At 53.8% G+C, this 15696-nt stretch overlaps 1 protein-coding gene across 1 annotated transcript; it reads right to left on the reverse strand.

The window, feature by feature from the left end:
- Positions 1-5984: 5984 nt before the first annotated feature.
- Positions 5985-15406, reverse strand: COMMD9 (COMM domain containing 9). Its single transcript, XM_028516867.2, has 6 exons — positions 15313-15406; positions 13253-13378; positions 11266-11405; positions 9216-9250; positions 8267-8370; positions 5985-6747 (listed from the first exon to the last, which is right to left on the reverse strand). Exons 1-6 carry the CDS (start codon positions 15388-15390, stop codon positions 6607-6609), a joined length of 624 nt encoding a protein of 207 aa, XP_028372668.2. The 5' UTR covers positions 15391-15406; the 3' UTR covers positions 5985-6606.
- Positions 15407-15696: the final 290 nt, after the last annotated feature.

The raw sequence follows: 15696 nt of genomic DNA on the forward strand, positions 1-15696 counted from the left end.
AGCTCTGTAGCTCTGAAGGGCCTGGGCCTGGGGCCTGCCTTTGCAGGGGGCTTCTCCCCTCGCCTGTGTCCTGAGAGTGGCCTACCCTACCTTCCCTGCTCTCCTGGCCTTTGTTTTCCGCATGAGGTCAGGGTGGGACGATAAGGAGAGCAACTGCGCCATCTGCTGGGCATGCTGGGCAAGCTCCAGCTGCGCTCAGGTGAGGTGTAGGCAGACGCATTTCCCTTCTGGTGTGGCTTTTGGGCACAGGAAGAATCTTGACCCACCAAGAGGATGTGACTAGTGACCTCTTCTCTGGGAGCAACCCTAGGAACAGAACCCCATCTCAGCTGGTGGCAGGAGGAAGTGCCCACAGGGTTGCCCATTACCGGTGCCCGCAGGTGAACAGCAAGGGGAGAAGGCAAACGCCCAGCCGCGCACAGGGCGGTGTGGTGAGAGCAATGACGCAGACGACACAGGCAGAGAAGATAGGCGATTACTGTCGACTTCCTCCATCCCTTCAGGTGCTGCTCCGGGACCCAGCAGGAGGACCGGCAGTGGAGCCGGGATGAAGGGGAGACATTCGGAGAGGGGGCACCTGGAAGGGTGCGCTGCCCTCCCTTCCGGGGCCCAGGGCGTCCCTCCTCGCCTGCTCTCCCCAGGAGGCGTCTTCCGTCTGCTCGCCCCTTGGAAACGCCGGTCCCGGACCCTGTAATTGTGGCAGGAGCTCAGCCCGCTGATGTCGCCCGGCACCATCAACCTGCCAGAGGCGGATCCCTCACCCGGGATGCCACCCCCTTCCTCCTCGTGTCCCGGGGGCACTAGGGTGGCTGCAGGGCACAGACCTGAAGTCAAGCGAAGGCCCGAAAGCTTAGTGGTGAGGTGGGGGCGTGGTCCTAGCCAGGTGGGGGCGTGGTCCTACCTGGTGACTTCGGGGGCCCAGCAGCCACAGACCCCATTTCGGGGGTTTAAATACATTTTTTTAGGGTGAAAGGAGGCACTGCTGAGGTGGATTTAGGACGAGCAAGTCAAGTCAACGTTAGTCTGCCATTCTATCAATTCACTATAATTCAACCATCATTTACTAACGCAGGTCAGATCCTGAGTGAGTTTGTGGGCGGTGGGACACAAATGGGCATCTATGAGCAGTCTGCCGCGTGCTGAGGCGCTGTGCACACCCAGCCGAGGAGACGTGGTCTCCAGCCTCAAGAAGCACTCCACTGCACCGCCGCCTCCCCCCCACGCACACACACCCATACCTAGGCGGCCTTTCTGTTCTCTTCCTCTGGGAAACCTGATCTCAGGAAAGCAACTGATCACAAAGCCATGCCAATCTGCTCTGTCCATTCTGTTCCTTACATTAGTAACGAGCCTCACTCACTTGCCTGCCCTCTGGTTTGTGGCTAGACCCCTGACGGCCCAGCTGGGGAATGCATTTCCCAACCTACCTCCCAGCTACGTACTGGCCATGCGACCGTGACCAACAGGATGTAAGTGGAAGAACATGGCATCTTCTGGAGCCCATGCTTCCCTTCCTCTTCCTTCTCCCCCACGGGCTGGGGCACGGACTCAGAGTGCAGGGATGAGCAGACCCTGCTCACTGGTGGCTGATGAAGCAACCACATGGAGGGAACCTGGCTCTATGGACTGTCTCCCGGGGCAGAGCCGTCCATCCTCCTCACACCCTCCACCAGCCCAGACGTTGATGTGAGAGACACACTACATCCTTCAGTCCACGGGAACTGGCTGTGGCTAAAGCAGTCGAGCCAGCACCCCAACACGAATACAACATGCTCACTCCCACAAGGCGAAGACACCGAAGGAATAGTGTGGGCGCTCTATCCGAGTTCCTGCAGCCCGATCCAGAGGCCACTGCCGAACGGCAGATCTGGTGTTTATAACCAGGTCCCCAGTTCCCTCTGATGTGCCAAGGTATCTCTCGGTTCGTTCTTCCTTCACTGTGTTAGGCCCCACTGTGTGGGAGGAGCCCAAGGCCCTGAGGCTGGAGCAACACTGACTCCACAGCCGAGAGCATCCCTGTCTTCCGCTGGGAGCCCGCTTCCCACTTTTCCACAGCCCACCGTGTGCCTTACCTAAGTGGGCATCTTAGCTCCACTGGCCAATAAGGCATCAGAAACCCACCAGTCTTTCCCTGGAGCCCAGGGCCGACAGAAGCTCAGCCTCTCTGAGTCCCCGTCGTGAGCTCTTGATGTTTCCCCAAAGGAAGAACGGTTCTCTCCTGGGAGATGAGGGTCCGCCGGCACCAACCAGGGGATACTGCCAGGAGGTCTTTGATCCTTTCTTAAAGGAGTTGTAAAAAGGACAATTAAACTGCAGAAATGCGAGCACTGAAGGGGGAAGTACGGAAGTCAACATCATGCGGGTAAAAGAATGTTCAGGAACGATCAGTACTTGGAGGTCAGCGGTCACTCGTTCAAACGGTTCTTGTGAATGTTCGACCACTGGGAAACTTTCAGAATGCCAGGCAGCCAGTGGTTCCCAGATTCAAATATATACATCGTTACCCTAGACATACAGAGAGTAACAAAAACCCTCTCTCATTCCTGATGTCTCAGCTTACTGAGCAAAGCAACGGAGAGCCCGTGGCCACCACACTGGACTCGTTTCCTGGAAACTCCTAAACACCAGACCACAGAGCTTGACTAACGACTTTGGACGCGGTGCCCACCGTGTGTGTTTGGAGAACTGGCTGCCGTGGGAAAGACCCAAGTGCCTGATCCTTACGTCAACGTCTCTGGCCCTGAGAATCGCCAGAAAGGGGAGGGAAGGGGGGTTAAGGTGGCCCAGATAGAAGTGGGAAGGCGGGGTGGATGAGGAAGGGCTGAAGGCCACCACATGAAGGGAGAGCTTCGGTTGTCTGGGAGGAACTGCAGGTTTTCTTCTCCCTACACTGAGGCCAGAGTGGAGAAATCAACAGCCTTTGAGTGTCAAGACTCAGATCTGGGTCCCAACGCAGACCCCGGACTTGGCTGAGCTGCCTTTGCAATAGAATGCAAACAGTAAATCAGCGGATGCTACACTGATCCCAGGGGGTTGGAGCGCCGTAGGATGTCCCAAAAATACTTCAGATGTCTGCCACACTGGTGACGGTGTTTGTCACGAGAGAGCATGCTGAGGTGGCAGTTACTCGCAGTTCTTTTGTCTGTGCGTGCAAACTAGCTTGGGCAACGACGGGAAACTCGGTTCAGACAATGGGGGACAGCAGTCATCAGAGCTAAAAGCAGATATCCCATTTTCCTTCCTTCCTGGCACATGATGGGGTTGGCATTCTCTGCCCTCTTTAAAGTTAGATATGAGCATGTCACCTGCCTGTCGCTTCTGGGCAAAAGCTTTAAGAACAAGGGCACAGTCTGCTGTATTCCCTTGTCCCGTCTCGGGGATCGTGAAGGCACACGCTGAGATGCAGTTCGCGAGGTCTGGGACCCCTCGGTGACTGCAGCAAGTCAACCACCACCTCCCGCCCCCCAACTCCACTGGCTGTGTGGCCAAGATAAAGTTGGGTTGTATTCAACGCCACCGTACCACGGGACTGTCCGCTGCTGCACCACAAGCCTGCATTGACTGGATTTCATTTTCTGTATTCTTGATGCTCTGGCATGTGGGGTCTTGATCCTGGACTGTTCCTCCTAGGGTGAGCTAATTCCTAGAGACTGCAAACCACCCCTGAGAGCGCATCTGGGACACACAAACCAACCACTGCGTAGTCACACCTGCAGACACATCTTGCATCAAACTGGCACACAGCAAGCCAAGGCTGCCCCGGCCCTGAGCCACCCAGGAGCAGGCACTGGACAACCAGGTGTAGCCTGGGGCCTGACATCCTCCAAACCAGCCAAACCTGAGTCTACTCAGCGTACCTACCCTGCCTCGCCCCTTCCTTCCCAGGGAAACCTCAATGAAGTCCTGCTGCTCCCTGAACCACCCCAGTCCCTCCCTGATGTGGCCCGTTGTACTGTGCGTGCCTCCTGGGTCCAGGAATCCATGAATAGAATCTTTCTTCATGACAATTATTTGTGTCTGTCTTTCCATTCTTGATTCAAGCAAATCCTGGGCACGTTTTCCATCCTGATAGAAACACTAGGAGGGAGATGAGGCTGGCATCAGGCACACTGGGTTTCTCCCCTTTGCAACCTCCGAGCCCTGCTTTTCTCTGGGCTGGCCCCTTCGCAGATGCGCTGTCTCTGAGTGGGAAGGCGGATGGTCCTAAGCATCCTGGCCTCACTGCCAGAGCCCAGAGGCAGGAAGTAGTCTTCGCTGCCGACTCCAGCAGAGAAAAAAGTTGTAGAGGAAGACTCAGACAGGCCCGGCTTGAGTCCTGTACAACCGTGGGACGACCTCCACGGGACACGCACACTGATCAGGATGCAGCCGAACGCTCAGCCCTGTGGCCGGGCGGTGGAAAGCCCTGGGCAGCCAGGAGCACAGTCGCCACTGAGGCCTGTCATTGCCCATTTGTGGGTGGCATCTGGATACCCAGACCGTGCTGCTCTGTAAGGAAAGGATGGCATGCAGACAGTTCTGCTGGGAAACCAGGCGAGTATTGAATGAAAGAACATCCTCTGAAATCAATAAGTGGAAATAGGGTCAGGCCAGCCAGAAATAGGGTGTCCAAAACCCAGCTTCCCTGACAGCGGGAAACAAGCACCTTACATGAGCACGTGAGGAAGAGGGTAGCAGTCGTTTATCGAGGTCTCCAGTCACTGATGCCTTCCCCACCCCGTGCTCCCAGACAGTCCGTTCGCTGGATCTGCCCAGAGGGAACGCTTAGACCTCCAGGCACCCATGCTGGGCTCCCTGCTTCATGCTGGTCTTTTACAGGGGCCCACGGGTGAGATCTGATCTTCGTGGGTCATTGGGAATAGAAGAAAAACAGAGGGAATGAATTCAAGACAAGGCCCTCAACCTGGAATAGTGGGCCGCCTTCCCTGGTCCACAGACTTGTCACTGAACGTCAAGAATGAACGTTCGTTTCCTGCAGAAAGGACCCACGGCTCTCGCCAGCCTCCGTGACCCCCAGTGGGCTGAGCACAGCCACCTCGGCCACCTCAGCAGGGGGCGGCTCAGCTGCCGGGTGCTGGCGGACGAAGAGCAGCCTGGGATGTCCCCCTGGACTCTCCTGGCGTCTCACCGGGAGGGCAGAGTTCTCATCTCTACCTCAGTTCCCGTATTTTCCAAATGGACCTCAAGTCAGAGAACTCCACGCCCCTTGCAGAGTCCTGTGTGGAAGAGAAACCTGGGCCCAAGTCCCAGTGAGGCTGTTCACCAGCAGGTGACCTAACCTCAGAGAGCGGACGCCCTCACCAGCAGGGGGAGGAACTACACTGTCACACCAGCCCCGTCATGGTAGCTGGACCAATGGATGCCCAGCGCTTTCTACTTTCCTTCCCATTAATAACAAAAGTGAACATCACCGAGCCCTTCCTATTGGCCAAAAGAGTGTTAAGTGCTTTTAGGTGTGTGATGTCATTTAATCCTCACCAAAGGCCTCTAGAGTAGGCAGTATTATTATCCCCATTTAACTGAGGAGTGGGGAGGTGGGAGGACTGAGGCTCAGAGACAGAGCCCTCACCCCTGGGCAGCAGAGCTGGCTCCCACCCCTGGCTGCCTGCCTCACATCCTTCCCCTTAACCCAGGCTTCCCCTCCACCCATCCCCGCCGTCCCCAACCCCTGAGAGCAGGCTGCAGGCCTGGATGGGGGTGGGGGAGCCCTACACCCTGTGTCCCTGTGACATGTCAGGCACGTGACAGAGATGCTCTTGTTTGACTAGACTCCAAGGAGTGCTTTCGCATGTCCCAGCTCTTGTGACAAGCACACACTGTCAGCCTTGCTTTTGCTCTCCACGAGACCCACAGAAGGTGGCAAGGGCCGCGCGCCTGGTTTCAGGTCACACTGTGGTCACGAGCTCAGCTGGGAATAAGGATGGGCGGCACCGGCCTGAGGCAACAGTCTCAGGCGGAGGGTGAAGCTGTGAGGGGCATGACCAGACGTTTTCAGAACTGCTGTTTATTCCCAGTCCCTCCCACGTCTTCACCCAGGCGTGGCTACATTGATCAGTGGCCCCCCCTGCAGACTTCCTGTGCTGACAGGTCCAGCAGGGCCGAGGGAGCTGGGAAGGCTCTGGACTCAGGGCGGGGGGCCCACTGCGGTGACGCTGCTCCGTGGGGTCTGCCCGGTTTCTCAGACAGAGAAGCACGAGCCGCTGGCGCCGCCCACCTGCTCCCCCCACGAGCTCCAGGGCTGGGAACGAACTTCTCCGAGTAATGCTGGAAAGGAACTGATCAGACCAGCTCTCTCAGCAGACGTGCTGAGGCGGCAGTCGCAGCAGAGGCTCCCTCACCTGCCACCACGGTCATCACTGCACGCAGAGCAGGAGCGTTCCACAGACGGAGGCTCCTGCGCACCGGCGTCAGAAAGAGGACGGAGAAGGTGCGTGAGAACGGCGTGGGGGCGTGGCTGCTGCTTCTGGGTGCAGGCGCGCCTTCTGGACGGCAGCCCCCCTGCACCCCCAAGGTCCCGTAGCTGCGGCCACCACAGCCTGGGCCGCCCACCCAGCGTCTCGAGGTGCTCCACCGCAGACAGCAGCTGGGGCCAGCAGCTGGCCGGGGTCATTTGTTGGCCATGGCAGAAAGCTGGTCTCGAATGCGGCCCAGCCCGTCCAACATAGTGTCCAGCGTTTCCTTACTCAGCTCCATTGTGACGGCTGAGACGAAGGGTTTGTCCCCACACAGGCTGGGGTCTTCCTGGACCTGAAAAGAGAACATGGTCCCCAAGTCAAAGTCACCTCACTTCCAAACGCCCTGGACCCGGGCCCCCACCCCGTTTGGGGAACCTCTGAAGAGAGGCTCTTTGCTCAGAGCTACAGACAGTCCTAGCCCTGGCGTCACTCAGCCACCAGAGAAGGAGGGAGATGCCTCAGAGGCTGGGGGTCAGCTTCCACTCACAACAAGCACTCAGGGCGGGTACCCGAGAAGCCGGGCTCGCTCCCATCCCGAGCGGCAGTCAAGGGAGGAAACACCACGTGTTCATATTGGCAGTTGACACAGGGGCCCTCGGGGTGCAGAAGCAGCCAGTGGGATGCAGGCAAAACACAGGGGTGGGCTAAAGCAGGTTTATAAAGCACTCTGTGCCGCCTGTGCTGGAGTACAGCAAGTAGACTGTGAAATGCGTAAATAACGGGGCCGGCAATTCGAGCACTGCTTACTAGATTCTGCCTGAGTGCACTGTGATGTCCTCTTGCGTTAATGAAGCTTGGCAATAATCATAACCACGCGAGCCACTGTGAACCTACCTTTGCCCACCCCTGTATTATGACTTCCACTTATTAAAAAGTGAGCTTTACTAATATTTAATAACTTAGAGGCAACCTTACATTTTCATTTCCTTACAAGTTTTGAGTTCCTGAGTGTCTGGTTGGTCTACACAGCCAGCTTCCCATTATGGAGTGTTAACTAAACAAACCCTCGGAATGGAAAACGTGGCTTAAACCGATTCCTGGAGAGTACTGTAAAGTGAAGCCCTGGCCGCTGAGACTCAGATGGTTGGGTGTCATCCCACAAAGCGAAAGGTCACTGGTTCGATTCCTGGTCAGGGCACATGCCGGGGTTGTGGGTTTAGCTCCCCAGTCAGAGCACACGAGAGGCAACGGATTGATGTTTCTCTCTCACATCAATGTTTCTTTCCTTCTATTTCTCCCTCCCTTCTCCTCTCTCTAAAAATAAATAAAATCTTATTTAAAAAAAAAAAAAAGGAAGAACTGTAAAGTGAAGGTGACACCCAAGAGGCAGGAGCCTGGGGACAAGAAAATGAAGAACTGACACGTCTCCAACTGCTAACGGGGACCAGCCACGTCACCCCCAGTGACGACCGCATCACGCTGCAGGAGAAGCTGGCTGACGTGCAGCAAACCCTCCAGAGGCCGTTCGGAATCTGAAAGCGCGCTCTTCTTATTAAAGCTCACCTTTCCCACAGGACATAAGGTAACCTCTAGGTATTGGCAAATGTCTTTAAAATTTATGTTTTGTGTTTGTCTTATTATTTTAAAATTTCTACTCTCAGTGTATGCTTTATCGTATCTAGGTTAATACAGCAACACACACTTTGTAAATAAATACTGTACTCGGGGGGAGGGGGCTCGCTTTTTTAATTTATGGGGTCAGAGATGCCCACACTTCAGAGACCGGTGTCTTCGATGGCACGCAGGGGCACCGAGTCGCTGCGGCCCCTCCCTCCCTCCCTCCCTCCCAGCGAGGGTGGCAGTGCACGCACCTTCATCTGCAGCAGGCAGGTGGGGACAGCCATGCGGCTGATGCTGTCGGAGGCGGTTTTGATGTCCACCCTCCAGTCCAGATCAACCAGGCGCGGCAGCGAGACTGTGGAGGGGATAGCTCGGCTCAGAGCTCACGCCGCCCGTGTTTCCCGAGCCTTTGCTCTGTGACCGGCGGCTCTGAGGGCTGTCTGTGGGCGACGCATGCGAGCCACACAGTGAGTCCCTGAGGGGGACGGGCCGGCGGGGCCCACTGCTCCGTGCCACCTGCACGTAGCACCGACTCCCAGCGGCAGCGTCTTCAGGCCTGTGCCCAGACACCCAAGGCCCCCGATGTCAGGGCAGAGAAATGACACAGGGCAGAGAGGGTGAGGTTGTGGCTGGAGCCTTCGGAAATGTGCAGCTTCCACGGCAGTGGAAGGAGCTTTTGTTCGAGGAACAAATGGACTAGGCTTGCAGGTGGGTTCTACCACCTGTCTGACCTCTGGGCCTCCACTTCCTCACCTGTAAAGTGGGGATGCTCTCGGCCGAGCTCCCAGGGTTGCTGGGAGGACTCACTGAGTTAACGCAGGGAGAGTTCTTCAGCACAATGACTGCCTCTGCGTGAGCAGAGTGATCATTTATTAAACACCCGCTTCCATCCAAACTTTCAACCTGATTTCAATTATGGTTTTTTCCTAATGGAAATGTCATTATTTTAAGTATTTCACTTACTGCTTTGGAGATTTCTGTTTGTTTGTTTTTTAACAACGTGCTTATGTTGTATTAAGTTTATAATCAGAGAAAAAGTTAATTATTTAAAAAGTGGAATCGAGAGGCAAACAACACACACTGTTCAGCGGGGATCAGGCTCACTCTGATTTTGGGTTAAAAGCTCAGCCACCTGGCAGACTCGGAGCTGGGGCTGGGAAGGAGAGGTGAGGAGGAAAAGGCCGACTTCTTGATACTCACTCAGACTTGCTTGGGCTTCAGTCCTCCATGTGGATCTGTTTCCGAGAGAAAGAGGAGGTAAAAATGATGGGAAGGGGATGCAGACGGCGTCTTCTGACAATGAGAGGGGCCGTGGGCCCCGGCCCTGCTCCCCGACCCTGTGAGCTTCAAGCCTCCGACAGGCAAGGACCACAGAGGTAGCCGCATTCCAACAAACACTTGTTTGTTGTCTGTTTTGTAAAGCTCAGAGACTTTAAGGACATAAGTGCTATTTTCACAACATAAAAAAAAGAGGAAAAGGCTTAATGCACTGTGATCTTGTTGTGCCTGTCACTCTCAGAGACAAAACAAAGGGCAACTGAGTCTCTTTTTACTGAGCATCTACTACACAATGCACTGCATCTTATTTTACTTTTTAAACTGTATTTTTAGAGAGAGGGGGAGGGAGGGAGGAAGAGAGGGAGAGAAACATCAATCGGTTATCTGTTGTACGCACCCCAACCAGGCCGGACCCTGCAACCCAGGCCTGTGCCCCAACTAGGAATCAAACAACCTGTAACCTTTCACTTGGCCGCACACGACGCCCAACCAACTGAGCCACACAGGGAGAGACCAGTGCACTACAGCGTATGCCAAGCATGCCCACACAGGCCTAACGCTACAGTGAACAGTGCGGCTGTGAGACGGGTGCCAAGCACAGTCAGACTACAATGTGGTCACGTAGGAGGAAGTTTCTCAATAGACAACGAAACCCTGTGTCAACAGGCATTCTCTGTTATTCCTATTCGGGAGGTCTGTTCAAACCTGCTGCTGGCCAGTTCGTGGAATCTGATTTAATTGTGTGTGTGTGTAAAAGGATTTCCCCAGCCAAGGAAATATGCAGATAATTCACCAAAAAATAAAACTGACCAAAAAACATGGCCAAAAAGGATGTTCAACATCACCAGTAGCAAAGACAGACAACTTGACATGAGGTGCTATTTGCCATGTGTGAAACAGAAAAAACTGTAAGAAAAGTAAAAATTCCACCCTGGCTGGTGTAGCTCAGTGGATTGAGTGCCGGCCTGTGAACCGAAACGTCGCAGGTTTGATTCCCAGTCAGGGCACCTGCCTGCGTGGCAGGCCAGGTCCCCAGCATGGGGCATTTGAGAGGCAGCTGGTCAATGTATCCCTAGCACATTGAGGTTTCTCTACCCCGCTGTCTCTCTTTCTCCCTTCTCTTCTCTCAAAAATAAAGTCTTTAAAAAGAGAAAACACACTCCCTCAGCACTGGTGGAGGTCTGGGGAGAAAGGCACATTGTGTCTTACTGGTGTAACAGCAGCCGGGCGACCTCTCTGTGGCCAACTTGACGGCATAAAGCCGAAGCCTCCACCGCCCACCGCCTGCGACAAATCTCCACTGAAGTGAAAACGGCCGACAGCACAAATGCCTAGCACCTGGGAATTCCTTAATTACACTACACATAGTTTCTTTACGTAATGGGATACAGTTAGCCATTAAAAATGTTACTGAAGGTGAGTGTTTATTGACCTGAAGTGCCATGAACATTAAGACTGTTAACTGCAAACACGCATGTTATCAAATGGCATCGTCCCATTGTGTTAAAAACCACGCCAACCTCTCTCTGCACGTGTAAGTGAAAAAACCAAACAGGTCCGAAAAGGCTCTCCATTCAGCAGGCGATGCTGCTCAGCCCCTGGGTGGCAGGGCTCGGGTTTTCTTCTTGCTTACTCGTGTTTGCTTTTCAAGGACGGACCTGCTGCCCTGACCGGTGTGGCTCAGGGGGTTGGACATCACCCCGCAAAGCGAAAGGTCCCCAGTTCGATTCCGGGTCAGGGCACATGCCCGGGTTGCAGGCTTGGTTCCCAGCTGGGGAACGTACAAGAGGCAACTGATTTCATGTTTCTCTCCCTCTCTTTCTCCCTCCCTTCGCTCTCTTTCTCCCTCCCCTCCCTCTCATTAAAAATAAAAAAAGTAAATTTTTTTTTAAAAAAGAGTGAACCTACTACTTCTAGAACAGGAACAAACAGCACAAGCCTTACAAGGAACTCCCACGAAACGAGCACTCACATGTGTTCCAGGATGATTCTCGTCAGGAGGTTTTTGAGGTTCTGGTGGAAGTTTTCCGGGAAGAGAGCCAGAACCGCCTCGGCGGAGCCCAGGTCACGGAACACCGCCAGCCTGGTGAGGCGGTGCAGAGCCTGGAGCAGCTGCAGGAGAGAGATGGGCGCCCTGCGCGCTGAGGGAAAGCGGGCAGGGGCCGGGGCCAGGCTCCCCCCACCACCGCCGGCCACACACTGCGACAGCCATTCAGCGTGGCCTCGTGAGTCCTGAGGCCTCTGTCTCAGGTGCCGATGCCCACGTGCCTCAGTCTGTCCCTAAGCTCACCTGCTGCTTTAGAAGACAGACGTGGCCACCTGGCATGGGAAGCTGTCACCCTGCCACACACCCTGCTTTCGAGCACAGAGTTACTGAGTACCCTTTCCCACTGCACAGACTCTGACCGTCAGTTAACTTTCTAGCCCAGTGATTTTCAACCAGTGCGCCGCAAGAAGTTTTAAAACATGCAGTACCTGACTATTTAGTCAGGGGGGCTGACCTCTCTTCCCCTTAGACTGTCAAATAAAAAGAATGACAACACAACCATAGCCATCTGGTGTGCATAAATCAAAATTATACCTTTTTTTTTGGTCAAATCTGCAAAAAACATATGTTTAGTGTGCTACAGAATTCTAGTAATCAGTTTCCGCGCGCACCTGGCCAGAGCCTGAGGCTGTGCCGACCGAACTGTCTGCTCCCAGAGGTACTGGCCCCTGCGGGTTTGGGCGCTGAATCCCGAGTGGTGGGAGCGTTGTGGCCCTGTCCCTGGGCTGTCACCTGGGAGGACAGAGAACCATCGGCTCCAGGCTGGCTGTGTGGCCCGCCCTGCGGAAGAGGAGGGCTAGGACGCTGTGTTCCACCCTTCCACCTTCCAGGCGTGGCTGTGGTCGCTCTGTGGACATAATGACGCATAGCTGAACCTGAGGGGACTCTCCAGAGGTCACCTGCTGCTTTAGGGCATTCCCTGACGCCTCGGGAGGCTGTTCAGCAACAGGCGGGCACGACCAGAGGACAGGGGACAGTGACCCCGCCACTGAGGAGGAGTGGGCGTTAGTGGAGACCTCCCCAGCCTCTCTGCCCTCCAGGCCACCAACATTCTGGGGTGTGTTCCCCACGGCTTCTAACAGGCCCCTATGATTGGGCCCTAGCTGCCCACAGAAGTGACCGCTCACTAACACACACCCTGTTATTGGTCTGCCTCTCTTCCCAGTTTGATTTCCCCCACCTTCTCCTTTGTGGTTCCCAGAACCACCTCTCAGGTGGTACCTGCACCCAAGTCTTTGCTTCAGGGTTATAGATGTGGAACCCAAAGTCAGTCTCCAACTCAGTTTGATAATCGTACTTCTGCCTTTTACCCTCCCACAGCTAACTTCAACGAACAAAGCTCCGGGTTTAGAAATGGCAGCAGCAGCAGCAGCAGCAGCAGTAACAGAGGCCGGTCTGGACGCACTCCCGTGTTGGAGTGCGACATCCCGTGAGTCTCTCTACTCTTCCTCTTGGCCACCAGCTGAGATCGCCCTCCCAGCCCGCACATCCTCCCTCACAGCACTCAGGCCGTGGAGCTCCTGCCACTGACCCCAGAAGAGTCTGCCTGAGCTATCCAACCAACGATTAGTGAGCAGCAGTGAGTGACGGGCTGGGAAAGAAAAGACGAAATGGCTGGCTTCGGCCACACTGGTGGGTAACATGTCTGAAATGGAAATGGTCAGGAACCCTGATTCTGGGTAAGTTCTCCCACTCACGCCTCATTGACAACAAGGTTCAATGAACAATAAAGGTTCAAAACCAAGGTTTTTAAGTTCACTAACATTTAAAAAAATCTATTTTAAGTGGTTTTAATATCAATAGACATTTAAGGGGAAAAAACTTCCTTGGACACAGCAATGGCTGGGAAGTCAAGAAAGAGACTAAGGAGTCAAGAGCCCAGTGGCCGAAGGTTGTTTCTGACCACACTGACCTGCTCCGCCTCCTCCTGGGTCACAGACAAGCTGGAACACGTGGTGTCCAAGAGTGTTTTCGAGCCGAGGGCTGACCTGGAAAAGCTCTCTTGGCATAGCTGTCTGACGACGTCTTTTGAAGAGGCCTAGAAATTAATTCACAGATGGAAAAGCAAATAAACAGTTGATGAAAACAGATGTTTTAGAACAGTTTTGTCCCTCTATGATGTGATGGTGTGACACCGTGTTGACACTCCAGATTTAACAGTGAGTAGGACACTCTCATGTCTGGGACGATGGATTCGGAGTACTTTTCCTTATTCTTCCTGTGAAGCACAATAAATGTCCCTGGGCACCAGGTGAACAAACCCAAGGTGACTCTGAAAGGGGGAGAGGAGGAGACCGCCCTGCTGTGGACCTCACGGCCAGGGAATGGCATGGAGGTGAGTCCCCTGGGCTTTCTTTTTGTTCACATATCTCAGACTCTGAGCCGAAGACAAGGGCAACCGAGAACACCAATGGGTGCAGAAAGAAGAAAGTTCCAACAAACACCTGCTCCCTAGCCAAGGGACCAAGAAAAGGGCAGCCCAGCAACACAGAAAACCTTAGACAGCAACGGCTCTCTACTCCCGTCAGACACCGCAGAAAGGACCATGACCCTGCCCTCACCCGGTGGCCTCACTTCCCTCATGAATACGTCCAACAGCTGCTTATTAAGCATATGCTGTATCTCAGGTGTTGGGGGTACACTTGTCGGCGATACATTTGTGAATAACATTAGATGCCTTTAGGGATGAAGATACAGAAGAACACGGGGGAGGTGGTTAAAACAACATAGGGACCACGGCATGGACCAATGAGGAATGTTGTGCCGTGAATGATGAACTTGTGCCCCACATGACTGCTGAGTGTAATTAACTCTACCCTCTTCGTCTGGTGTGTTTGAAAAAAAGTCACTCATGGATCTTGCAATCTTGTGAGAAAGATAGACAAATCGATGCATAATGTCCGCTAGTGACAAGAACTGTAAACTGCAGAGGAAGATAAAGCCACTCCTTCCTACAGGAGAAGCCTGAAGTTAAGCAAATAAATCCAATCCGTCATTTCATTCGATCCTTACCAAGACCTGTGAAGTACGTCCCTTCTGACCTTATAATCTTTCAAATGATGATCAGAACTTCGGGCCCTTATAGAGGTTAAAGTGATGGGAAACTCAAATGTTGGAAAATTTTTAATCTCAGGTAACAGTTAATAAGCTTAGTAATCAATGTATGTAAAAAGCCATTGTTTCAGGAACTGAAGATACAACCCACCCTGACTCCAGGAGACCTTAAGCAGTTCCACCTTTGTGCCTCGGGAGGACTACAAACAATTCAAGATGGTATCTGAGTCACTGTGCTCCAGGGAGAGCAGTCCACCACCCAGGGCACGGATGAAAGAATGTTGCAGCTTTTATCTGATTAACTTTTTCCCTGAATTCCAAACCCCTTACCTAGGCTTGTCTTCCTTCCCCTTAAAAAAAGGGAAGGTTTAAAGTAGAAGTTTAGACAGTCTGTTAGGGTACAATCCCGCTGTCTTCTCAGATTGCCCACCATCTGAATAAAGAGCCCATAAAGATTCAATCACTGGTAGGTGACAGGCTGCATGAACACCGTCTTTTCCGGTTTCAAAAGCAAGGACAGAAAACCCAGGACTGTGGAGAACAAAGAATGTGCACTTCACTCAGGGCAGGGCGCGTGCAGAGAGAATTTCTCTACTGCCTAGCATTGCACAGGGGCTGCTGGATGCAATCTGAACTGCCTCGTGGACCCAGCAATTGCCACCCTAATGCACCGCTCAGGAAAACCAGCAGCGCTTTCACAATCATTATCTTATTTGTCCCCCCACCACTGTCAGGCCAGCATTAATTTTATTTTTTCTTGTAAACAGCTCAGAAAGGGGCAGCGACTTGCCCGGGGCCACAGAGAAGCAATGGCAGAGTCGTGGCTCCAAATCAAGGTCCGTTTATCCCAAGTTCCGATTCCATCTAAAATCCCGGTGACAAAGGGCCGCCTCACGCTGTCCCCACGCTCTAGTTTACCTTCAACAGGCTCTGGAGTGCTGCAAAATTTTCCGCAGTCAACGCAGCCATTTTCCCCAGGTCATGTGACCACTTCATTGGGGAAGCGCCGTCCCTGCGGCCGCGCGGGGCAGGCCGGGGTCTGTAGTCCTTTAGGGTGGCGGAAACCGCCCGGGGCTGGTGCCCCTGCGAAATGGGGCGGAGCCAGCCAAGCAGGGCGCGATGTCTGGAAGTGCTGTTGGGCGACTTTAAGGCTGTGGGATCGGAGGACGTGGGCACCGTTTGGTTTCCAGGGAAGGAAATGACTTAGCTTGTTTACTTACCAGATCAGGAAAAACCCTGATTTTTTCCCTGACCCGAGTGGATGGGCTGGCTGATTTGAGGAATGCGCCTTCATTAGCAGAA

This window comes from Phyllostomus discolor, chromosome 6 (genome assembly GCF_004126475.2).
Source record: "Phyllostomus discolor isolate MPI-MPIP mPhyDis1 chromosome 6, mPhyDis1.pri.v3, whole genome shotgun sequence".
Taxonomy (NCBI): Eukaryota; Metazoa; Chordata; class Mammalia; order Chiroptera; family Phyllostomidae; genus Phyllostomus; species Phyllostomus discolor.